Below are 26,821 nucleotides of genomic sequence, written 5' to 3'. Positions count from 1 at the left end.
TGCTATGAACATTGGGGTACATGTGCTCCTATGCATCAGCACCTCTGTCTCTCTTGGGTAAATCCCCAGCAATGTATATCAGTTTTCTATTGCTAATGTAGCGAATTATTTCAAACTTACCAGATTAAAGATGTATTATCTGATATTTCAGTAGACCAGAAACTTCACTGGGTCAAAATTAAAGCGTGGGTAGGGCTGTGTTTTTTTCTGGGGGCTTCAGGGAGAATCCATTTCTTTGCCCTTTCCAGCTTCTGGGGGCCACCCACATTCCCTGGCTTTCATGCCACATTCTTTGGCTGAAAAAAAAATGGCTAAAATGTAGTAGCCACTTCATAGGGTTGTTGTGAGGAATAAATGAATGGATACATGTAACCTGCTCACACACAGGGGGTGCCTGGCTGACTAGGTCTGTAGAGCAAGTGACTCCTGATCTCAGGGTCATGAGTTCAAGTCCCATGTTGAGTATAGAGTTCACTTTAAAAATTAATAAGTAAACTGCTGGTACATAGAAAGTGGTGTATAACAAATGGTTTTTGTTGTTGTTGTTGTTGTTTGTTTCTTCAATGAGCTACTGCCAGTCTGGTAGGCAGAACAATGGCTCCTCAAGTATGTCCTAATCCCCAGAACCTGTGAATACATAATGTCACATGCAAAGGAGGATTTGGGCTGCAGATATCATTAAGGCTCCTAATCAGCTGATCTCAGAATGGGGAGAATTATCCTGGATTATCTGGATGGGCCCAGTGTAATCACAAGGGTCCTTTAAAATAGAAGGGGGAGTCAGAAGAGTTCAGACAGATGAGAATTAAGTAGACTTCTACCTGCATTGACCTTAAGGTTACGGAGACTGAGTCACAGAGTTTGTACAGTTTGTTCAAGAAGACATAGCTAGTAAGGGAAGGACAGGAATTTATTCTGATTATTTATGAAGTAGCTATAGTGTGGTAGACCCCGAAATGATGAGACCCCTTGCTCTTGAGGACGCCCTTACCAAATGGGCAAGAACAATTGTCTTGGGGCATATGAATGGTGGTAAATCAGTGGGGCCATAACAGGAATGACCAGCTCGGGAAGACAGGAAGCAGGTCAGGTACTTGTCTATGACTTTTTAAGAAGTAATGTATATTTTGGTCTGGATTGTGAGCTCATTTTCAGAAGGTCATTATCTATGGAATCTTCTGCAGGTTTAAGGGCACATCTCTCCAGAAAGGATTAGCATTTGCTTCTGCTCGGTTCTTAAAGGTTAGACCATGTAGCCTTCTCTTCTGGTAATTTGTTGGCTTCAAGGTTCCTGGACTGATAATGTATACTCAAACCTCAAATCTGCATAAGATACATGTCCAGAGTTATGAATTCTCTAGAGAAACTTTGTTTCCTTCACTTAAAACCAAGACAGACATTTTTCCTTGTGCTAATTGGAAAATGTTTTAGTCTTTTAAGTTTCCAAGGATATCTGGGAATTTTCTTACCAGTCAAGTCTCACGGTTGTCAGCAGGGCTATTGAAACCCAGGCTTCGGGGAGGAGTTAAGATGGTAGAGAAGTAGGTGGATCCTTGTCCCTCAAACACAGCTCTTTTGAGGTCAGATCATTTGGAACATCTGGGAAATCAATTTGTGGACTGGCAGAAGGCTCGCCACAGTTGGAGGGAGACAGCGTGGCTGATGTGAGGTGTGTGAAAGTGAATTGGAGGAGAGAAAAGCGGCAGTGCCGCAAAGCAGGAGGTAACGTATCCAGAGAGACAAAATAGAGACAGAGAGAGGGCTTGAGAGAATGTGGCATCAGGTTTATACAAGAGGGAAACCTCTCTGGGTTGCGGGCTGTGAAGAGAGAAGTACTGAGTGTCACATATTTTTTGTTTTGTCTTATTTTTTTTTCAAACAGCATTTGGAGCTCAAACTCTGAGGTTTTGGAAGTGTGTGACTTTGTCGGGAGCAGAGCTGTGGTGTGTGCGCTTGGGGAGAGGGAAGGAGCTGGCCCAGGAGTGCCTAGTGTGGTGTGGGGATCTCCGGGGCACAGTGGGAGAGAACATTCTCCTTTGTGGAGTACTTCTGGAGAAGGGTATGTTGCTTGTCCAAGAACAAAAGACCATGTAGGTGCCCACAGAAGGCCTTTCGTTGGCAAGGGACAAGGCCTGTCACCTTTTTGCTGCGTTTAGTGGTGCTACCCCATAGAGTCCTTGCACCTGGTAGGCGTGGGACTGTTTTTCAGGAACAGAGGACTTAAACACAGTGGGAAGAGGCTCTACTGGAGAGACAGTCTGCGCAGTGCCATGTCCTTTAAGACTCTGGTTTTGAATCCCAGGTGTGGGCCCAAGAAAAAATTGCAGGAAAGCTATGGTGCAGGGCGAGCTGATTGCCCTCACTGTTCTAGGAGGACTGCCTGAACAGCCGGGGGTGTGAGGTCCCCTGTCTGGGAATGAGAGATTGAGGTGGTGCCATTTCCCCCTCAACACCAACACAGCGGGACTTGAGGGAGCAGCATGGTGGCTTCCAGTGGAGGTGGGACCCCCCCCCCCCGCCCCGCCATCGAACCCTGCCCCTCTTTCCCTGGCAACTGCTTAATTACTGGGTTGACTCTGAGCCCACAGTGGGCTTCTCCTCCAGAAGACCGGCACGGCCTGCACCCAACATGCAGCAAGTATACTGAAAATCAAGTACTTCAAATGACGCCTGCAGTTCTGGTGAAAATAGGACCAGGCTTAGCTTTCCCCCCATTCTTCTTTTTTTCCTTTTGGAATCAGGTTCATAGCTTCCTGTTGTTGTTGCTGTTGGTTTTTTTCCTTCCTTTTCACTTTTTATGGCTCAGTCTTCTTTTTTTCTTTTATTTTTCTTTCTTTTTCTTTGAAATCAGACTCAGTTTTTTTTATTTTCTGGATTTTTTGTTGTTTTTGTTCCCTTTCCTTGTCTCTTTTTTTTGGGATCTGGCTTTCCCTCCTTTTTTCTGGGCATATTTTAGCAAACAAATCAAAACACACCTAGTTAAAGGTCCAAACACTCCGCACTGCAGGCAAGGAGGAGCTCTGCAGAGGACTGAGCAATGGGAAACAGCAGCCAAAATGCAACAGCAGAGTGCACACAGCACACACCAGAAATACTTCTGGAAGTTCCAGGCCCTAGAGAGAGTATGACCCCTTTTTAATATAGCATTACTGTGGGGAGCGGCAAAGATCTCAGCTGCTTGGCCATTTGCTAGCCGGATTTGTCACTCCCTGAGGGGAGTTGCAAAATAGGCAGGGGAGCACCACTCCCTGCCAGAGGAGAAGCCAGAAGATCAAAGATCAACCGCCTGCAGGCAGGGTAGTATCAGCCCCTCAGGCGCTGTGCTAAAACAATTTAGTCCGGTTCCTCTTTTACTCCAGTCTTAATCCCTTGACCCTGTTTCCTAGCAACTGACCTAGGTCAGCTGCCTTGTTTTCCCCGCCTTGAAGGCTTTATAAGGAACAGTTTTCTCAATAAACTCTCTCTTTCGCCTGATCGGATACCGTGTGTTGTGTCTTCACTCTCTGTGCATCCCTTTTCCTGCCCTTTTTCTCCCTCCCTCAGGAAAAGAACCCATGAGGACTCTCCACCCTGCCGGTCGGGGCGGACGAGACAGGTACCGCCGAACGCGGGGGACGAGCGCTCCCGGACCCAGCCTCCGGGTTACGGGTTACGATACATTACTCTCAGTTATGGGAAACATAACATGCTATTAAAACACATGAAAAACAAACTGAGACAAAATGATAAGACAGAGGAATTCTCCCCAAAAGAAAGGTCAAGAAGAAATCATAGCCAGGGAATTGTCAAAACAGATATAAGCGGTATATCTGAAAAAGAATTCAAAACAATAGTCATGAGACTACTACCTGGGCTTGAAAAAAGCATAGAAGACACCGGAGAAATCCTTGCTGTAGAGATCAAAGACCAAAAAACTAGTCAGGCTGAAATTTAAAAAATGCTATAACTGAGATGCAAAACTGACTGGTATAGTCACAATGAGGATTGAATAAGCAGAGGATAGGATAGGTGATATACAAGATAAAATCAAGGAAAAAATATCACTGAAGGAAGAGCAAAGGAAAGTATTATATCATAGGGGAGACTTAGAGAACTTAGTGACTCAATAAAACAAGACAATATCTGTATAATAGGGAGTCCCAGAAGAGTGGAGAGAAGGGGGCAGAAGGTTTATTTGGAAAAATGATAGCTGAGAACTTCCCTAATTTGAGTCAGGAAACAAGCATTCAGATCCAAGAGGTACAGAAAACTCCCCTTGAAAGTCAACAAAACCAGGTAGTACCATGACATACCATAGTGAAACTTGCAAAATAAGAGATAAACAGAGAAATCTGAAGGCAGCTATAGATAAAAGGTCCTTACCCTACATAAGGTTAGTAGCAGACCTGCTCATTGAAACTTGGCAGGCCAGAAGGGAGTAGCAAGAGATATTCTATTTACTGAGTGGGAAAAATATGTAGCCAAGAATTCTTTATCCATCAAGGCAATCATTCAGAATAGAAGGAGAGATAAAAAGTTTCCCAGACAAACAAAAACTAAAGACTTTGTGACTCCTAAACCAGCCCTGCAAGAAATTTTAAGGGGGCCTATCTGAGTAGAAGAAAAAAAGAAGACCAAAGACTACAAAGGACCAGAGAACACAACCAGACACGCCAAGTATACAGCTAATGCAATGGCACTAAATTCATCTTTCAGGAATCACTGTGAATGTAAATGGACTAACTGATCTAATCAAAATACATGGAGTATCAGAATGAATAAAAAAACACCAAGATCCATATCCTGCCTACAGGATGCTCATTTTAGACCTAAAGACGTCTGCAGATTGAAAGTGAGGGGAGGGAGAACCATCTATCATGCTAATGGATGTTGAAAGAAAGCTGAAGTAGCCTTACTTACATCAGACAAACTAGATTTTAAACCAAAGACTGTGATAAGAGATGAAGAAGGGCATTATATCATAATTAAAGGGTCCATCCAATAATTGTAAATATTTCTGCGTCCAACTTGAGAATACCCAAATATATAAATTAATCAATAACAAACATAAAGAAACTCATTGATAATACTATAATAGTAGGGGACCTTAATACCCCACTTACAGTAATGGGCAGATCATCTAAGCAAAAAATCAACAAGGAAACAATGGCTTTGAATGACTCACTGGACCAAATGGACTTAACAGATATTTTCAGAACATTTCATCCTATAGCAGAAGAACACACATTCCTCTTGAATGCACATGGAACATTCTCCAGAATAGATCACATACTGGAGCACAAATCAGCCCTCAACAGGTACAAAAGGATTGAAATCATATCATGCATAGTTTCAGATTACATGCTATGAAACTTGAAATAAATCACAAGAAAAAATTTGGAAAGCCCTCAAGTACATGGAGGTTAAAGAACATCCTACTAAAGAATGAATGGGTTAACCAGGAAATTAAAGAAGAAATTAAAAAATACATGGAAGCAAATTAAAATGAAAATATGACAGTCCAAACCCAATGAGATGCAGCAAAGGCAGTCCTAAAGGGGAAGTATATTGTAATTCAGGCCTATCTCAAGAAGCAATCTAACCTTACACCTAAAGAAGCTAGAAACAGAACATCAAGTAAAACCTAAAGTTAACAGAAGAAAGGAAGTAATAAAGATTAGAGCAGAAACAAATGATATAGGAACAACAATAATAATTAAAAAAAAAAAACCAGGAGAACAGATAAATGAAACTAAGAGTTGGTTCTTTGAAAGAATAAACAGAATTGATAAACTGCTAGCCAGACTTATCAAAAAGAAAAGAGAAGCGGGGCATCTGAGTGGCTCAGTCAGTTAAGTGTCCAGCTTCAGCTTAGGTCATGGTCTCACGGTTCGTGGGTTTGAGCCCCGTGTTGGGCTCTGTGCTGACAGCTCAAAGCCTGGAGCCTGTTTCAGATTCTGTGTCTCCCTCTCTTTCTGACCCTCCTCTGCTTGCACTATCTCTTAAAAAATAAAATAAACAAAAAACATTTTAAAAAGATAGGAACTAAGTTTAAAAAACAAAAAAAGAAAAGAGAAGGGTTTCAAATAGAAGAAATCATGAATGAAAGAGGAGAGATCACAACCAACACCAGAGAAATACAAACAATTATAAGAGAAAAATGAAAAACTATATGCCAACAAACTGGATAATCTGGAAGAAATGAAAAAATTCCTAGAATCTCACACACTACCAAAACTGAAACAGGAAGAAATAGAAATTTGAGCAGACCCGTAACCAGCAGAGAAGTTGAATTAGTTATCAAAAATCTCCCAAAAAACAAGAGTCCTGGGCCAGATAGCTTCCCAGAGGAATTCTACCAGACATTCAAAGAAGAGTTAATACCTATTCTTCCCAAGCTCTTCCAAAAAATAGAAATGGAAGGAAAGCTTCCAAACTCATTCTATGAAGCCAGCATTACTTTGATTCCAAAACCAGATAAAGACCTCATTAAAAAGGAGATTTATAGGCCAACATCCCTGATGAACCTGGATACAAAAATCCTGAACAAGATACCAGCAAATAAAATTCACCAGTACATTAAAAGAACTATTCACTGTGATCAAGTGGGATTTATTCCTGGGCTGCAGGGCTGGTTCAATATTTGCAAATCACTCAATGTGATATTAATATTAGTTATTAATAAAAGGATAAGAACCATATGATCCTCTCAATAGATACAGAAAAAGTATTTGATACTATACGGCATCCTTTCTTGATAAAAACCCTCAAGAGAGCAGGGATTGAAGGAAGATACCTCAATTTCATAAAGGCTATATACAAAAGACTCACAGCTAATATCATCCGCAATGGGGAAAAACTGAGAACTTTCCCCCTAACATCAGAAACACGAGATGTCCACTCTCACCACTGTTGTTCAACATAGTACTGGAAGTCCTAGCCTTGGCAGTCAGACAACAAAAAGAAATAAAAGCCATCCAAATTGGCAAGAAAGAAGTCAAACTTTTCAGTCTTTGCAGATGGCATGATACTCTACATGGAAAACCCAAAGACGCCACCAAAAAATGCTAAAACTGATATGTGAATTCAGCTAAGTTACAGGATATGAAATTAATATACAGAAGTCAGTTGCATTTCTATACACCAAAAATGAAGCAACAGAAAGAAAAATCAAGGAATCAATTCTGTTTACAAGTGCAACCCAAACTGTAAAATACTTAGGAATAAACCTAACCAAAGAGGTAACAAATCTGTATGCTGAAAACTATGGAAAGCTTATGAAGGAGATTGAAGAAGACACAGATAAATGGAAAACCATTCCATGCTCATGGATTGGAAGAATAAATATTGTTAAAATGTCCATACTACCCAAAGCAATCTGCACATTCAGTGAAATCCCTATCAAAATAACACCAACATTCTGCACAACGTTAGAACAGTTCTAAAATTTGTGTGGAACCAGAAAAGACCCTGAATAGCCAAAGCAATTCTGAAAAATAAAACCAAAGCTGGAGGCATTACAATTCCAGATTTTAAGCTGTATTACAAAGCTGTAATCATCAAGACAGTATTGTACTGGCACAGAAACAGACACATAGATCAGTAGAACAGAACTGAGAACCCAGAAATGGACTCACAAATGTATGGACAACTAATCTTTGACAGAGCAGGAAAGAATATCCAATGGAAAAAAAATACCATCTCTTCATCAAATTGTGTTGGGAAAACTGGACAGCAACATGCGGAACAATGAACCTGGACCCTTTTCTTACATCATACACAAAAATAAATTCAAAATGGATGAAAGACCTAAACATAAGACAGGGAGCCATCAAAATCCAAGGTCAACTTCTTTGACCTTGGTCGCAGGAACTTCTTACTAGACATGTCTCTGGAGGCAAGAGAAACAAAAGCAAAAATGAGCTATTGGGACTTCATCAAGATAAAAGGCTCTGCACAGTGAAGAAAACAATCAGCAAAACTGAAAGGCAACCAATAGAATGGAAGAAGATATTTGCAAATGACAGATGAAGAGTTAGTACTCAAAATCTATAAAGAACTTAATCAACACCCATGAAATAAATAATCCAGTGAAGAAACGGGCAGAAGACATCAATAGACACTCTTCCAAAGAAGACATCCAGATGGCTAACAGGGACATGAAAATATGCGTAATATCACTCATTATTGGGGAAATGCAAATCAAAACCACAATGAAATAGATACCACCTCACACCTGTTGGAATGGCTAAAATTAATAACTCAGGGAACAACAGATGTTGGTGAGGATGTGGAGAAAGGGGAACTCTTTTGCACTGCTGGTGGGAATGCAAACTGGTGCAGCTACTCTGGAGAATAGTATGAAGGTTCCTCAAAAAATGAAAAATAGAACAACGCTACGAGCCAGCAATCGCAATACTAGGTATTTATCCAGAGGGTACAAAAATGCTGATTAGAAGGGGCACATGCACCTCAGTGTTTATAGCTGTGCTGTCTACAATACCCAAATTATGGAAGGAGCCCAAATGTCCATTGAGTGATGAATGGATAAAGAAGATGTGGTACATATATATACATACAATGGAATATCACTTGGTATTCAGAGAATGAAAACTTACCTTTTACAACAGTGTGGATGGAACTAGAGTGTATAATGCTAAGTGCAATAAGTCAGTCAGAGAAAGACAAGTATCATTTGATTTCACTCCTATGTAGGATTTAAGAAACAAAACAGATGAACATAGGAAAGTGAAGAAAAAGTAAAAACAGAGGGAGACAAACCCATAAGAGACTCTTAAATATAGAGAACAAACTGAGGGTTGCCGGATGGGTGGTGGGTGGGGGATAGGCGAAATGGGCGATAGGCATTAAGGAAGGCATTTGTAGGGGTTAAACATGGGGTGTTATATGTAAGTGATGAATCACTGAATTGTAGTCCAGAAACCAATAGTACAGTATATGTTAACTAACTTGAATTTCAATAAAACAAACAAAAAATAACCTGGACTTCAAGGGTATTGAGAATCCAGATCAGACCTAGCATTAGCTCAGTGGCTAACTGCTCTGGTTCTTAGCTTCCTCTTTGCTTTCACATCCTGTAGATTTGCCTTTTATTATGCTTGCTCAGCCGCACATTTATGTAAGTTGTATTTTATTCAGTCTTTCTAGGTATTTCCTGGAGGAAGAGTTTTCAGGTTACCTGTTCTGCTGTATTGTAGATGGTAGGGCTGCCATAATGTGAGTGGAGGGCACATCCCTTGGGAGGGAATTTGTGTTTAGTCTTCACAGGAGGGTCCCAGGAGCATCACTATCTCTGAGCAGTTTCATGTAGGCCTAAGATTATGTCTGGCATTCTGTAACTCCTGGTTGAAAAACTACTTTTAAAATTTCTCATAGCACAACTCTCCTGGAAATTCTCTTTGTTTTATCTATTTGAAAGAAAGTATTTTGCCTTCATTTTTGAAAGCTATTTTCTCTACAGCTTAGAATTTTGGGTTGACAATGCTACATAATTTTTTTAGGAGTTTAAAAGATGTCATTTCATTGTCTTTTGGCTTACATTTTTCTTATGAGAATACTGCTATAACTCTTATCTTTGTTCTTCTATACATAAATGCATCTTTTTCTTGGGCTGCCTTTAAGATTTTGTGTTTATATTTGATTTTTAGCAATTTGAATAAGATATGTCTAGATATGGGTTTTGTTTTTGTCTTTGTTCTTATTGTTTTAAGGATTTTGTTTTGCTTTTGTTTAGTTTTGGTTTCCATCCTGAATGAGGTTCCAAGGTTTCTAGATCTTTCTTTCTTTCTTTTTTTTTTTTTGGAAAATCTCAGCCATTATCTCTTCAAACATTTCTTCTATTCTATTCTCTCTTGCTGTTTCTTCTGCCTGTAGGGAAGTTCTGTCTGCCAAAGTTAAAACGGCTGTGCATTTCCCATCTCCCTTGAGGGCGGGGTAATTGTCCAACCTTAGATTTCAGGCTACTTGTTTGCTCTGCAACATCTCCTTTCTGATTGGTTTGAGAAAATTTGTGATTTGTTGTTTACCTGGCTTTTATTCATTGTTAGGGTGGGCAACCTCTTTCTAGTCTTCTGCATCCCACGTAGAAGGAAGACCCATTGAACTAATTTAGCTAATTCAACCAGCAAAGGCAAAGTTCTTTTGAAGATCAGTGTCTTTGGACATTGTCTCTAAGTGCCTGTAGAGCTATTGCCATCTTGTGAGATTCACAGAGTTTGACTGAAGGAGAAGGAAGTAGGTTAACTGGCTCACCATGAGTTAGAAAGCAGGAACCTTTTTTGATTTAAAAAGATCCCTCCACAGTCACATCCCATAATATGCATTAAAAACTTCCTGTTACACTGGTATTTTTCCTAGGAAAAAGAAAATCCAATTAAGGTGGAAAACGAGGTGCAGGCAGAATATCTTCCTGGACTGGTTTGACTAAATCCTAAAAGCTACACATAAATGGCAATTTTTTATATATCACATCCATGCAAAAGTGAAGCAAAATCACTGCATGGATTTCATAGTGTGAAGTTGCAAGGAAAGATTTAAAACTTTTCTATCCATATAACTATGAATGTGAATAATCTTCCCCTGATATAGAAATACTTGCAAGGTAAAATGGTAAGCCCACCCAAGGACTAGCTAGGAGTCATAAAGACGTCAGAAACTCTAGTCGATCATTCCCATTTTACAGATGATGGAAATAAGGCCTGAGAAAGGAAATGACTTATCCAAGCTCCTCCAGTAAGTTAACAACAAAAACCCTAGATTAGAACAAACGTGGGCAAGTTCTGGGCTTACTTACCCTCAGATCCACCACTCCTTGCCCTTCCCAGGCTCTATTCAGTATCTCTGGGCCGTTAGCCTTCCTAGCTGCCTAGGCCAGCTAGATTCCTGCTGGGTTTTACCCCTCGGGGGCAAGGGGCTGCTCTAGAAGGAGGTTGCATGGTAGCAAGGAGCCAGGGCATTTCTCTTTTTCCCTCTCTGACTTCAGCAGAGTCCCCAGCAGTGAACCATCTCGTCTGTGGTCTAATGGTCATCAGACTAGCCTGCCATGGTTTCAGCTTCTGCCAGGTCCCCAGGACCTGATAACACTTCCTCCTCTTCTTGTGTCTCCGGCCCAGGAGTGGAAATGGCTGACTGCTGCTGTTCATCGCTGAGCAATCTCACCGTCTTAAGTTGGGCTTCTCATCTCTCTCACCAATCTCTCAATTAAATTCCCTGTTTGTAAATATTTTTGCTTTCCTGTTTAGATATAATATCTACTCATTATATAGTAATTTTGCATTCTTTCCACAAAATGCATATTTTCCAACCCTGCCATCAGTTCTGTGAGCTACTCCAAATCCTTCCAATAAATCCCTTTTCTGTTTAAGTTAGCCAGAGTTGGTTTCTGTTGTTTGCACCTGAGAACCTTGCTGGCTACAATGAGAAAGGATGTAATTGAACTTGTGGTCATATTGTATTGAATTAAAATCTTAGGGAGATGCCCTGACAAGCATCCATTCTAAAAAATACACAGGTGATTGTGTTGCCCCCAGAGTGGTGAGTACCACTCTTTCAGTGAATAGGATTGCCCATAGGCATGGGAGGGCGGTGGATGTATTGTGAGACTTTGGAGTAAAACACCTAGGGTCCCCTATTCGTCCGGTTACTTTTAGAGTTAGTACACAGTTAGAGACAGTATCTCATGGGAAATTATTTAAAAAACAGATCATATTCTTTTCCTTGAAATAATGATTTAATTAATGGTTAAGTTTATAAATGGTTAGGTTCATATAAATTATAAAAATCAAACTTTCTTTACATGTCTGTTGCCCTCCTTAGAATGTGAGCTCAAATGCAAGGATTGTAGATAACTCTTTTCGTTTGTATTTTCCTAGCATCAAATAAGTGCCAAGAAGAAATAAGTGCTCAATAAATGTTTATAGGATGCCTATCCAACAGTATATCACAAAGGCAAAGCTACAATTATAAACCTGTATAATAATTTAAAATAAAAATATTCTCCCAGTACTATAAAATAGGCATAATGTTTTTTACACTAATAAAAGGAATTGCAATGAACTATAAAATATGGAGAGAACATAAACAATTACTCTTCAACTTTATTACAAATTTGGTCTGAAAGTCTAGCAGATAGCAGAATAATTTTGACTTTAAAGTAGGATTAATTTTGGAAGGTGAAATAGAAAAGATTACGAAGGAATCTCAAAATGTAAAACCTCAGCTTAGGAATTAGTTAATAAGAAAGATTGTCTGAAGAAAACATACTAATATTATAGTCCATGTTTAATATAAGAGAGACAATATAGACCTTTGCTAAAATATTGAATCTAAATTGAACTAAAATACTAATTCTCAAAAGCAGCTTATAGGAGATTGAATGAAAATTCAAAGTCTTTCTTATGGCTCCTGATTTTTCAGAAGCTCGAATTCTCTCCCTAATCAAGCACTCAGTATTAATGAGGATATTATATCAAAACCAAACATTGTGGTAGACAGGGCCAGCCTTACACCCTTGAGAAACAGTGCCTCTTTGTTAAGAGCATTTTCTGATACTCGATGTTTTCTGGCCAATTCAGTCTGTCTGCCTGTAGTAAAATCGAGTACAAAATAAAATTACAGCCGATGTTTAAGCACCAGAACTTAACACACTCTACCCAATTAACTCTGATTTATTCAGAAAGCTTAGGCAGCTCTAAGTAGCAATGGTGATCCCAGATGATTTTTTTTAACTGTTGAAGAAATTTATTGTAATATAAACCCCACAGTGAGCATAACAGGAAAGTATCTGTTACCTTTGTATAGAATTTGGATTTCTGGAAGTCCTAGAGAAGGTTTTCTTTGTCCATAGAAAATTAGCTTGGTTTCTGCAATGTAATGCTATCCAATTGATTTCAAAACTGTTCTTTTTGCTACCAAGAAATGTTTGAAAAGAAAATGAAAGCACCATGTAGGAAGAAAAATATTAGGATCTAGGGAAGCAAAGATAGAAGAAAATATCACAACATTGTTCCCAAAGTCAGGAAACTGGGCCCAGTTCTCTCAATTCGCAAGATTCTTACTGATGCCATAAGGGAGGAAGGAACTTTTAAGACTGTGAGATTTTTTCTGGATGACTTACCTTCATCTCGGGAAGCCAAAATTCTTGAGATACTGAGAGTCTGCTCCGTTTTTGTTCCACCAAGATGTTATAAAGATTATTTAATGATTACAGATATTTTTGTTTCCCTCTGAAAGTTGGTTATAATTCAATCCAAAACCTCTTCTGAGAGGCTTCTGTGAGTAAAGAACTGTGTGTGAGGTGAGAGAACTACGTACCTTCCATGTGCAGGGGTGCTTTGGAGAGGCAGAAGGAACTTGGTTGGGCAACTTTGGGCCAGTTGCCTCTACCCTTTTGGAGCATCTGTTTTCTCATGTCTAAAATGCAACAACAATACCTATTTATTTAAGGTTTTTCCCAGAATTAAAAGGATCGGCATATGTATGGTACGCAGTGTGGTGCCCAGTATGGAGTCCATGCTCATGGAAGTTTATTTGCTTTCCCTTTCCTGCCATCTCAATAGTCCATAACTATTGACGGGGCAGACACGAAAACTAACTGTAGTACAAGGTGAACTGAAGCAAGAAGTAAAAAGAAAGTCACAGCCTCTGAGAGGAAAGAGACTTTGTTAACAAGACAGAGAATTAGGCAAGAGTCTATCTAAGAGGTGGCTTTGAGTCTGAGCAATTTTAGGTATCTTTGGGAGAAGTATGACCTGTGGAAAATGGTAAATATTCTTATAAGACCTTAGGGGTCTTTGTAGAGGGCACAGTCTGGTTGGAAGAGAGGGGGGGTGCAGCACTATGTGACGTTCAAGTGACGGGAGCAGAGCCCTCCCACTCTGCCCATCCCCAGCCTGACTTGGAATGTGGCAGATGTGTGGGACTTTTGGACAGATGTATGTGTTCAATAAGAATGGAAAATGTAGTTGGGAGCAGATTGTGTGGGACCTCAAATGCCTAGGACTTTGAATTTGATTACATAGATTATGAGGACCACTGAAGGTGTTTGAACAAAGAAGAATTTTTATAGTATCCCTAGAACAGTGTGAAGGATTGAGAGGAGCATAATGTGAATTTGAACTCATCTAAACACCCAAGATCATCGTCAGGCTTATCTTCCACCTAGAGGATGCCAGTGAGGGAGAAAACATAATAATAACAAACACTTGTTTAGCCCTTCCTACGTGCCAGGCATTATTTTAAGCACTTCACCTGTACCTGCTCTTTTAGTCCTGCCAACAGCTCTATGAAGTAGGTGACGTCATCACCCTCATCTTAGAGATGAAGAGACTGAATGTTCAGTGACTTGCTCCAAGGTCACGACAGAGCTGGATTTTGAACCTTCTTAGCTGGTTTCAGGCCAGGGACCACTACCCCATTGAGCCTCTACAGCAATGTCTGGAATTCGCTGGAGGGCTGGTGCTGTAGGTGTGGGAAAAGCACAAGCCATAGGAAGATAAAGAAGTGAAAGCAGAGGGAGATCCCAGTATTGAGCCCCAGAGAAAATCAACAGTTGCCCATGGTTGGAAGCCCTGGACGTCCTGCAGTGATGGCCTCGGGTACCACCACATGCCACCCTTGCCACCACTGTCTCCTCACAGAAGAAAGCTCAGGTTTTCTGACTTAGGGAAGATTTAGGGATGAAATTAAAAAATGGTTGTGATAGAAGTAAATAATCAGAAACAGCTTAGCCTGCCAGATACATTGTACGACGCATTACTTTGAAAAACTAGCAATTTAGAGAAGTGAAATGGACCATGAAAATAATTAAATGGGCTGGGTTTCTATTGAGAAGGAAGAATGCTATAAGTTATTTAAGGTACTTCATAATCAGATCCAGCTTCTCTCTTACCACTTCCTTCCAGGGAAATTAAATGAAACTATTTCCTGTTCCCAAATCCACCCTATCTCCCCATAATGTCTGCCTGCCCAAATTCTGTTTTCAAGCACAGGACTTGTCCTCAGTTCGCCTTTCTAAATGCTTTCCACCCTTCTCCGGCTTGCTGTCTCCCAGAGCGTTGACCTGTACGGCATAGGTCAGCAGGCTCCCGAGCCTTTGGCTCCTGGTTCGGTTCAGCCAGCAGCACTCCCAGCAGGTGATGACACAGGAGGGTGTGAGGCCAGGACGCCTTCCCCCCGTGAGGCCACCAGGGCTGGTCGCTGTTTTGACTGAAGCTCTTTGCTCCTCATAAGGCAGCATTCTCAAGTAGGACTCTGTGGGTTTCAAAACATCTGCTGCTCCTTGGCTCTTTGTGGGGTTATATCATCTTTTATAGTCCCCTGTACCCCTACGCCCCTTTTCAGTAGACCCTTTGATGAACTGTCCTTGAAGTATCCTCATGTGATTGTGTGATCTTTTGGGACTCTGATATTTTTTCATTATGAAATCTTTTCTTCACTTAACTGTCACAAACTTGATTTTTATCCCTTTGAAGGTACTTTTCTTTTGCAGCTTACAGTATTTGCATACATGTTTTAAGTCTGACTGCTGGAATCACTCAATGAATGCTAAAAGAATGACTGAAAGATAAGGACATAAACAAGAATATTATGATTTCATTTAAATTTCTCTTAGACTTGCTGATCTATTACTGCAATTTTAACATTAAAAGCAGAGTCCTTTCATGTTAGGGGGTAAAATATACTTTACTTCTGAATCACTGAATTGGTGGGGGGAGTCTGAGCTGTGTGCAGAACTTCAAGTCCTATCTGTGTCCTCTCTTCCTCCTCTCACATGTGGTAAGATGTGTTCTAATGGTGTGTTTCCATGTGTCCTGCAGGCCTTTCTCGGTGGAGCCATCTGTTGGAACTCTTAATGTGGGAGAGTCCATGCAACTGCAAGTGGACTTTGAGCCACAGACCGTGGGCAATCACAGCAAAAGACTTATTGTGCATTATGACACAGGTATGTGTTATTCTTTGTCAAAAGTTCTGCGTGTTAAGAAAGGTCAAGTGGAAAATATAGTGAAGCAAAATAGGAGGTGGTTATTTTGGAAGCATTAGAGTGAGCTAAGATCCATAAGGTAAAGAACCAAAGAATGAATGTGTCCTTCAGAAATAATGTTGAGCTAGATATAAATCCCACTGACTGGTTTCTCCAGGGCTTGAGAGCCTGAGAAGTACAGCACTCGGGAAGGAAGCTGCACCCTGAAGGCATGCAGGCAGTATAAGCTTATTTAAATGTACCTAGAGCTTGAAGGTAACTTAATACTCCAAGAGTTTTCCATTTGACTTACTCCTGTCTTTGGTAACATTACAGGGGTAAAAGGTAAACCCTGATTCAGAATATGCTTGTGTGTACGCACCAGTCTCTGTAAGGTCCATCTGCCTTAATTCTTAGAATGTGCAAGTATCTTACTTAATATCTTACTTAAACATAGAACTGTGTCTCCTGCCACTAGCATTTTTTTTGAAGGCCACAGTCTGTATATCATGAAAATTATACAGTGTTTTTGATAATATTTAATTTATGGTCATGTGGACTGCGTGTACATTATGCAAGTCTCCAGAGTTGGTTTTCAAATTAATATTTTACCATCGCCATTTATTATTTCATGATTTTTCTCATTTCCTTCTCACTCCTTTTTTAACCATTCATGTTTATTGACCCAGATTTCTGCATCAGAAGGGCATTGTAGGCAGAAAACAAAAGTGCACAGCCAGGGACAGAGCAACAAATGACATGCAGTTCACAGTTCAAACTTGCTGGCTTTGTGGATGAACATCTGAGCAGGACATTCAAGTGCTTGCTATGGACCTGTGGCTAAGTGGTCCAAGTCCCACACTGCCTGGCATCACAGTGACACATGCTCAGTGGGACCATCTCTGTATCTTACCTTTCGTGTAGGACGGAATTCACTGGCTGCTCTCAAGACAAGCCTCATCTGAACTACCTTAAGGAAAAAGGCGAAAGCTTTGGTTCATGTAATACACTAGAGGAAGGTAAAAAGCAGTTTATAACACATCAGGGGTGTCCATTTTTCCAAAGTAGTTTCGCCATTTTACACTTCCACCAGCAAAGTGTGAGACGTCTAATTGCTTCACATCCTTGCCAGTAAAGTGCTGTCTTTTTTCCCCTGCTCCCACGTAATACCTTGATCATTTTAGACACACTGGTAGTGTCAAGCGAGGGCCTCTAGTGGTTTTAACTTTCATCTAATGATTAATGATGTTGAGCACCTTTTCCTATGCTTACTGGCCATTCATATATCGTTTTTAGTGGAGTATCTGGTCAAGTCTTGCTTGAGTTTTTCTTTTACCATTAATTTGTAAGAGTACTTCATAACTTGATATTCTCAATACTAACCATTTGTCAGACATATGTGCAGTTAATATGATCTTCCAGTCTGTGGCTTGCCTTTTTACCTCCTTCATATTTCTTGATCCGCAGAAATTTTTAACTTTGATAAAGTTAACATGATATTAATTAATATTAAGAATAATGATATTAATGATATTAATTAACAATAAGATTAATGCCTTTTGCCTTCTTGCTAAGAAATTGTTACTTTCTCCAAGATCACCAACATAGTCTTCTGTGTTTACTTTTAGAGGGGGAATAGTTGTAGCTTCAATGTTTAGGTTCATGACTGGTCTTTGACTTCATATTTGTACATGTTGAAGTAGGGACTGTGTTTAATTTTTGTTCTCCGTATACAGTATTGACTCTTCTCCCCTCTGTTACCTTGTTCTAGAATTCCAATTAGTTACTCTACTGCTCTGTTTCTGAGTCTATTATAACTTTACTATTTATTCCTTTTAACCTCTATTTTATGTTTTCCATTCCTTTGGGTCTGTAAGATTTCTCTGGATACTTTCTTCTCCATTCAATCATTCCTTCCTCATGAAGTCTCATCTGCTGAGTTTAAAAAAAATTTTATGTTTGTTTTTGAGAGAGAGAGAGAGAGAGAGAGAGAGAGAGAGAGAGAGAAAGAGACAGAGAGACAGAGAGTGCAAGCAAGGGAGAGGCAGAGAGAGACACACACAGAATCTGAAGCAGGCTCCAAGCTTTGAGCTGTCAGCATAGAGCCCGATACAGGGCTCAAACCTGTGAACCCTGAGATCATGACCTGAGCCAAAGTCAGATGCCTAACCAACTGAGCCATCCAGGTGCCCCTCATCTGCTGAGTTTTAATTTTTCGATTCTTTTAAGTATTTTCCTTTCTGAAATTTTATTTGGTTCTTGATTAAATCTGTTCTTAAATCTGATTGCTCTCTACTCTTTGATTTTTCAAGTTTTCCTTTAATTTCTTAAATATGTTAGACATTGTTATTTTCATTCTGCATCTCATAACTTAAATATATTATGTTTGCTTATTTATTTATTTAGTTTCTATTTATTGTTTCTGATGGTTTTCAACCAAGGTATTGATAGGGGAGGAAAAATACCTTTTCTAGGCTTTGGGGCAGGGCCTCTGTAACAAAAGACAAGTCAAGAAGAGAAAAGCATACACATTAATTTAAGTTTCCTTGGGTTAGGCAGGCTGAGTCTGGGGACTCCAGGGGGTCCTGCAGGGCGCTAAAGAGGGTCCTCTGCTCTGTGTAGAACAGAAATCAAACATGAGCCCCTAGGAAGTAAGAGTAGAATTTACTGAAGATACAGAGAGAGCTCAGATACAGATGCAGTGTTCGAGAAACTCAGAAAGGAAAGGGGTGGGGCCTTATCTTTGTTGCCTGTGTCGCCTCAGACACCCAGGAACTGGTTAGAAGACCACAGCCCAGGTGCTAGTCCTTGGAGCCAGGGGCCCTTGGCGTCGAGCTGTCTGGAACCTTGGTCTGGAGTGCTCGTATGATGGCTTCCCCAGGTCCTTCTCACCTGGCCCTATGTCATCTATTCTAGAGGAATCATGAACTCCTTGTCCCTTAGCAGGAGGACATTCAGAGGCATGTGTCAAGTGGGCTGGGGGTGCAGGTCCTGGCAAGGACAGAACTCGAGAAGAAGAACAAAAGCTGATTTTTAGGGGGTCCTTCTGTTTCCCTCTCTCACGTTGGCACGGGAGCTTTCAGAAGGAGATGAAGACCTTGAAGAAGTAGTTAAACCTGGGTATTTTTCACTAGTTTTGATGAAGAGTAGAGTTGTGGAAAAATGTGTTAGGACCAAAAAGGGTATGAGTTAAGTGTAGTAAACTTGGGAAAACAGCTTCCTCTCAGTGTCATTCAGATTCCTCTCCGTCTCCCTCTGCCTGCAAACAAGGCTGCTCCTTTCATCCAAGTATAGGAGGCCACTTCTCACATGTGGGTCTTACAGCCTGCTTCAGTGAGAGGTCAGAAAACCCTTTCTTATCTGCCATTTCTCAGATTCCTTCCACTTGAAATAGTCACTATACCAAGGTGTGCCATGTTTTGGGACAGTGTGTGCCAAACCTCATCGTATCTTCTGCCTTTTCACATGTCGTAAATTCTGGTCGTAGCATCCCCACTTGGGGCAGGCCCAAGACTTTATCTCCTGTCATATGCACACAATGTAATAGTAAAGGAGAGGCTCAAGGGTTAAAGGAAGCCATTAGGACAAAAGACAGCCTTGGCACTGCCTTATTTCCTGCAATTCTTCACCTCACTTTGATATTCTTATTATCCTATAAGGTGAGTGATGAATTTTAAAGTAGTTTAAAAAATATTTTATCAGGTTGTTTAGTTATTTCAAACCTCAGTTTCATTTGCTGGTTAAAACTGCCTCTAGTTTATGTGGTTTTCCCCACGTCATTTAGCATTATTTCTCTCCTGCTATTTTATAAGCCTCTCCGTAGATCATATTGCAAACACAGTTCATCCCTCCATGTATTTAGGTTTTCTCTAGGTTCTCTCAGCAGTAGTTTTCTGGGCAGAAAACTCAAACATTGTGGTTAGATTTATTCCTATACATTCATTATTTTCTATGTGTAAGTGATTTTTTGTTACATTTTTTATTGAGGAATAGTTTACATACAATACGATGCACAGATGTTCACTGTTACAGTTTGATGAGTTTGTCATGTGGAGGTACCCGTGTAACGACCACTCTGTGTGAGCCCGAGCACATCCACGGCTCCAGAGAGTCCCTCGTGCTACTCCAGTCAGTCCCTCCGTCCCCATCCTAGCCATTTGGGGTCCTATCACCCCTATTAGTCCTGCTTATTCTTGGACATCAAATAAATGCGCTTGCATAGCACATACTCTTTTGCATCTGGTTTCTTTCACTCAACAGAATGTCTTCGACATTTATTCACATTGTTGTGTGTATCAGAAATTCCCTTTCTGCTCCTGAGCAGCATTCCACTATACAGTTATACACATTCATTCTCCTGCTAATGTAATCTTAGATCATTTGAAGTTTGGGGTGATTACGAATAAAGCTTTAATAACCATTCTTGTACAAGTTGTGTGTGTGTGTATATGTTTTTACTTCTCTCAGGTAAATATTTAGGAGTGGAGTGTCTGGCTCCTAGAGTAGGTATATGCTTAACTTTCTGAGAAACTTCCAAGCAGCTTTCCTTTTTTTTTTCCTAATTTTTTTTGATGTGTATTTATTATTGAGACAGAGAGAAACAGAGAATGAATGGGGGAGGCACAGAGAGAGAGGGAGACACAGAATCCGAAGCAGGCTCCAGACTCTGAGCTGTCAGCACAGAGCCCGACGTGGGGCTTGAACCAACAAACCATGAGATCATGACCTGAACTGAAGTTGGAACTTAACCCACTGAGCCACCCAGGCGCCCCCTCCAAGTAGTTTTCTAAAGTGTTTGAAGCATTTTACATACTGCCCCCTGCCCGCCCCCACTCTGCACCCCCCTCCCCCGCCCCACTGGCAGTGGAGGAGGGCCCCCTTTACTCCACATTCTCATCAACTCTTCATCGTTAGTCTTTTATCTTCAGTCATTCTACTGGGTGTGCAGTTATCACCAGCTGAATGTCAGCAAAAGCCTATGTACTTCATTTTTAATTGGCATTTCTGTACGTGACTCTTAATGTCAAGTGCCTTTTCATGTGCTTTAGACTTATTTTATGTCTTCTCTTCTCACATGTATTCAAATTTTTTGCCTATTCTTTATGGGATTGTTTGTCCTTTTGTTTTTGACTAATAGTTTTTTTAATGTATATATTCTCAATACAAGTCTTTCAGAAATAATTATTGGGAATATCTCCTCACAGTGGATTATCTTTCTAATTTTCTTAACAGTGTCTTCGTTACCGGAAGAGTTTAATTTTTATGAAGTGAAGTTTATCATTTTTTCCTCTTATAGATAGTATGGTATTTTTCTTCTAATTTTATTTTCTGAATTTTGGGAGTATATCAAAAAGGAGTTGACTTTTGTATATTGGTCTTTTATATCTTCACACCCTGATAAATTAACTTCCTGACTCACAGTTTTATCTGTAGATGATTTTAGATTTTATGTATACACAATCAGGTCATATGCAAATAATGATAGTTTTCTTCTTTTTCAATCCTTAAGCCTTTTCTTCCTTAGTCTTTCTCACATAGGTAGGCCCTTAGCACAGCATTCAATGGTAATGATGATGGCAAACATCCTTCTCTTGATGTCAGTCTCAGAGGAGGGGTACTCAGTGTTTGATCAGTTAGTATGATGTTTTTAGTGGGCACTCTATCAGATTAAGAAAATTCCTTTCTATCTCTAGGTTTCTAAGACCTTTAATTTTGAATGGGTGTTGATTTTCATCCATTACTTCTGCATTTTTTGAGATGATCATATATTTCACCTTTTCGTGTAATAACTTTGTCTTTGATCTGAAAAAAACAAATCAGTTTCATAAAATAAGGGAATTATTCTACTTTTTTATTCTCTAGAAGGGTTTTGTTGTTGTCATTTCTAATATTCACGTATTTCTTCTTTAAGTGATTGAAAAATTCATTTTTTCAAGCTGTCTGGACCTGGAACCACTTTTGTGTCTGGAGGTTTTTAATTTTTCAGTTATTCAATTTGTTTAGTATATTTAGATCTACTCAGATATTTCTTTTTTTTCCTTGTATAAATTTTTGTAAACTTTTCCAAGGACTTTCCATTTAATCTAAAAAGTTTAATTTGTTGGCATAAAATTGTTCATAATAATTCTAAACTTTGTAATGTCTGTAAGATCTATAGTGATATCTCCTCTTTCATTATTGATATTGGTAATTTGTGTCTTTTCTCTTTTCTTGCTCTCTCTTTCTTTCATGAATTTCAACAAAAGCCTTTGTAAGATTTAATAGATGGAGGCAGAGATGAGAGGAAAGAGGGAAGCCAGGTTATGGAACCAAGAAGGCCTTTATTTGGGGTCTGCAGTCCCCGGTAGAGGTTCCGTGACTCGAGTACGGGGCTGAGTCAGGGAAGTCGCGCTGGATTTTGAGAAAGGCGGGGTTTTAAGGGTGAGGGGGTTTCAGGTTTGGTCTTGGGGGGCTGATTACCAAGTAAGGGCATTTTAGGGTCACTGTGGGACAGGATAGGTTGCCTGTCTCGTTGGGGTGGGGGAAAACTGGAGCTTCATGATTGGGTATTTCCAAATGGGGCAGGACATCCCAGGTCTGCAGGTGAGGGGCGGGGGTCATCTGTGCATGTGTTCTCCTCCATCCCCCAGAGAAATGGACGCTCGGTCGCCATCCCAAGGTGACTCCCAAGGTGACTCTTACAGCCTTTGTGTTGTTAGTGTTGATAGAGGATGAAAGTGAAAAATATTAGTGTTAATAAATTCAGTCACTGATACATTTCTTCCTTCTGGAACTCTGTATTTTTGTGAGTATCATTTTTGTTTATGTCAAACCCTAAAATTAAATATTAGAAAAAATGTGGCCTTAGAATCATGTTTTGATACTATATCACAAGAATGAAGTGTAGTCAATCTTTTGTTGGTAAACACATCAAATAAATTGTCTTTAAAATATTGTTCATGTTTAATTCAGCTTTTTAAATATTTTGGGTTATAATTTTTTAAATATTTATTTTTGAGAGAGACACAGAGTGTGAGTAGGGGTGGGGCAGAGAGAGAGAGAAAGAGGGAGAATCCGAAGCAGATTCCAGGCTCTGAGCTATCAGCACAGAGCCCGACATGGGGTTTAAACTTATGAACCATGAGATCATGACCTGAACTGAAGTTGTACCCCTAAACAGCTAGCCACCCAGGTGCGCCTGAGTCATGTTTGTAATACATTTGATGTATGAGTATTTTAGTTTATTGTATATAGCATAATTTATAAATAAACAAGTATACACGACAGGAGTATAATGTCAAAAAATTTTATTTGGTTGGATTTTGAGGCCAACAGCTTCGAGTGCTCATAGATCAATAGAATCAAAGCTTGAGAGAAGATTTAACTAATAGTCCGATCTAGATTTAACTGAAAATAAAATCATTGTACAAATAAAAAAGCTTTAGGAAATTAAGTGGCTTGCCCAAGGTCGCATACAGAGCCAGGAGTGCTCTTAGAGTCCAGGCTCAGACTCTGACCTCCAGTGCAGTGATTTCTCCACCAGAGTGGGTCGTCTCCCTAATCTCTTAAATCACTCCCTTTGAATTTTTACTCCCTTAATCTGTTGACTTTGAAATGCAGCTGCTTACTCTCAGTGGCCCTCAATCTGGATTTTACTTTTAGGTAAGTGTTTGGATTGGCACCCAGACTTACATTTGTTTGCTGTGCTAAAGGAAACAGTTATCTGTGTGCTAAAAATTAATCACCATGGCAAGGTTAATTTCCACATTAAGGTTTGATGTCAACTTTGGTTTACAAATAAAGTCATTTACTAAAGATTGCAGATAGAGATAGATAAACTCTCTTGTAGCCTCTTGCTTTACATCAAATGAACTGCTGATAAGAATATGCTTTCATCTTTATTGTGGGTTATCAATGACCAGAACCTATAACTTTTCATTAGTGAAAATGAGTGATGACTGTCTAAGCACTATCAGTCATGGAGCTTTGCTAAGAGGCTATGATCATCGCCTTCTCTTTTCACTAAATAAGCATCTGATCGAACTTTCTGCAGCTGTTTAAGTATGAGTTGATTTGAGGAGGGAAATTTGGGGTGGATTTTTTTTTCACACTTCCCCACACAATATTCCAGAAGGAGGAGCATTGCTAATCCTCAGTGGGAAGTACTCAATCACATTTCTAACAGTTGTGTGGATGCCCTTCAGTTGCTGGTCCTCCATTCTTGATTAAACACAGCCAGGAGATTTTGCTTTTTTGGTAGTCAGAGTTTGAACCAGTAATCTAGCCATTAACAAGGTTGAATGTGAATTTCGCCAAAATGTAATATTTTACTTATCAGAGTATACCTGACCCAGAACTCTTCCCTCCTTTCTTGTGTGTACACTCTTCTGTGGTCAGACCAAGTTTGTTTAAGGAATTGATTTTATCCCAGAAATGACTTAGTTACCTTTTTATTATAGTCTAAAACAGAAGAACTAAAGTAACTTGATACCTTTTATAAACGGATTCCTCCATAAGAGATTAGGAATACAATTACTCAAGGGGTTCCTGGCTGGCTCAGTGGGCAGAGTGTGTGACTTTTGATCTCAGGGTTGTGAATAATTAATTAAAAATAAAATCTTCAAAAAAAAAATAAAACCACAATTACTCAAGACTACATTCTTAACAACAAAATAAAAAACAAAACAATAGGTGAGTTAACTAGTTATATTATCTCAGTAAAACTGAGAAGTGAAAATATGATTTGATTAATAAAAGACAAATGGTTAATTCCTTAAATTTTGAATTTTTCAACTGGATATTGAGAAATTTTATATAATCTAAGGGTTCAAGGAGATATTAGTATTTAGGATAGGCTTTAAGAGAAAAGACATTCTTATTTAAACCTTTGGTTACCTGAATGAACCCCAGAAGTAGGATCATAGCACTGTATTTTATTCAATGCCTGATGAGGTTGCTGTCACCTTAAAGGTGACATTAACCACTGGCACAATCAGGAAATAGAACTGATGCACTTACTCAGCATTTTTAAAGTATTATGTCACTTTCTGAAGAGGAGATATTTCAATTCAGATGTCAGAAGTTGGCAAAAAGACTCTTTTCCCCAAAGGCATGGTGATGTATTATTATTAAAGATACAAGTAATGATAATATTGGTACTTCACAGGACAGTTTTACAGTCATTTTATATTTTACTCTAATCAACCATAAAGAAGTTCTTTTTTTTTCTCCTAAGGGTCAATAAAGGAATACCAAAATATAACATAGTAAGTAATTGAGTGCAATATGTTATCTTACAGTGAAACTACTAAATAATATGTATCTGAATATACCGATGCAGGCTTAGCTGCATAAGCTTTGTTTCAGTTGTGTGATTATTATAACTAATTATAAGTGTGTGCTGTTAGAGTTAGAAAATCTAGCAAAACATTGTTATTGTAAAAGAATAAATGTTGTAACGTGGCTTCAGCAGCAATGGAAACATTCCTTGACCTAGTTTTCTTTTCTTCATTTCTTATTCCATAACTTAGGATAGGGAATAGCAGAAGTTTGGACACACTAATGGTTAGAGACTGTTAGGAAGGTAGAATGAGGTTTCTGAATTACATAGCAAGTAAAGACTCAAGTCATTAGATGTTTGTATTTAAAGGGACATTAGAGGACATTTCTTAACTCCATTTATTTTACTAAAAACTTTTAATTGATGTATAGTTGACATACAATATTATAGTAGTTTCAAGTGTACAACATGGTAACTGGACGTTTATATACATTACAAATTGTTCGCCACAGTAAGTGTAGTTGCCACCTGTCACCGTACAAAATTACTGCTGTTTTATTGACCGTATTCCCTATGCTGTACTTTTCATCCCTGTGATTATTTCATAACTGGAGGTTTGTACCTCTTAATACCCTTCGCTTACTTCACTCTGCCTACCACTTCCCTCCCCTCTGGCAACCACCAGATTGTTCTTTGTGTTTATGTAACTCCTTATATTTTAGAGGTGAGTAAACTGAGGCCCAGAGACATTAAATGGCCTAAGTAAAGCTGGAACTTGAACCCAGGTCTTTGGCACCCCTGAGGCCAGCATACCTTCTCTAATCCTACACTGCCTTCCATATGTGTGGGGAACACTGACTTTGACATCGCCACCGACGTGCTGGGTAACTCAGTCGGGTCTAGTAATTTGTTTCCTGAGCCCTTCAGAGAGCACTTCTGATGGTCTGATTCAGCAGTTCACTTGCATGGCGGATTTGACCCTGCTCTGAGGAAGAGATGAGAAACGCCCTTTCCATCAACTCGTTGGTTCCTGGAGAATCCATGGCTCTGCTCGCACATTTCAGTTTTTACCGTCAGTTGTCTGAAAGCACTGAAAACACAGTACGAAATGGATGGTGGATATAGCTAGCTTCATATTTTTTTGTAAAATTAATTTTATTCTTTTTTTTCTTGATTGATAGTAGCAAAATGTAATGGCAAGATGTAATGATACTTCTATAGAACATATTTTTACCACCACATAATAAATGACCGTGGCTAACCTCATCTACAGTGATTGCAACATTCAACCCCAGAAACCAAAAAGGAAGCATAGTGGAGCAGGCGTTCCAAGGACACACAAAAATACCAACGCTGGGGAACAGCAGACTTCTCCGTTCTCACAGGCTATCCCTTTCATTCTATCCGTTTTCTGAGTAGCTCGGGATTGGAACCCTGTCTAAGGTTGTAGAATCAAGACAAGAGTTCTTGCTTCCTTTACTTTGTGGATCTGATGATTTTGGGAAGAGAGATTTGGGAAGGGAGAAAAAAAGTCAATATTAGATGGTTTTCAAAAAGAGTCTAATGGCCCTTGCTGTATTTTGGAAGGAACAGTTTTGCAGCGA

The 26,821-nt window shown here is 39.5% G+C and overlaps 1 protein-coding gene across 1 annotated transcript in view; it reads left to right on the top strand.

Annotated features, from left to right (window-relative positions):
• The window catches only part of HYDIN (HYDIN axonemal central pair apparatus protein), a 417,349-nt gene that overhangs the window by 125,690 nt on the left and 264,838 nt on the right, over positions 1–26,821 (top strand). Inside the window, exon 8 of the mRNA XM_029925166.1 lies at positions 15,816–15,940. Within this exon, the coding sequence (XP_029781026.1) occupies positions 15,816–15,940 (125 nt within the window). The remainder of the gene's footprint in view (positions 1–15,815; positions 15,941–26,821) is intronic.

The sequence above is a fragment of the Suricata suricatta genome, chromosome 16, assembly GCF_006229205.1.
Source record: "Suricata suricatta isolate VVHF042 chromosome 16, meerkat_22Aug2017_6uvM2_HiC, whole genome shotgun sequence".
In the NCBI taxonomy this organism is placed as follows: Eukaryota; Metazoa; Chordata; class Mammalia; order Carnivora; family Herpestidae; genus Suricata; species Suricata suricatta.
The sequence above is the reverse complement of the archived record's forward strand: the minus strand, read 5'-3'. Positions and strand labels throughout refer to the sequence as shown.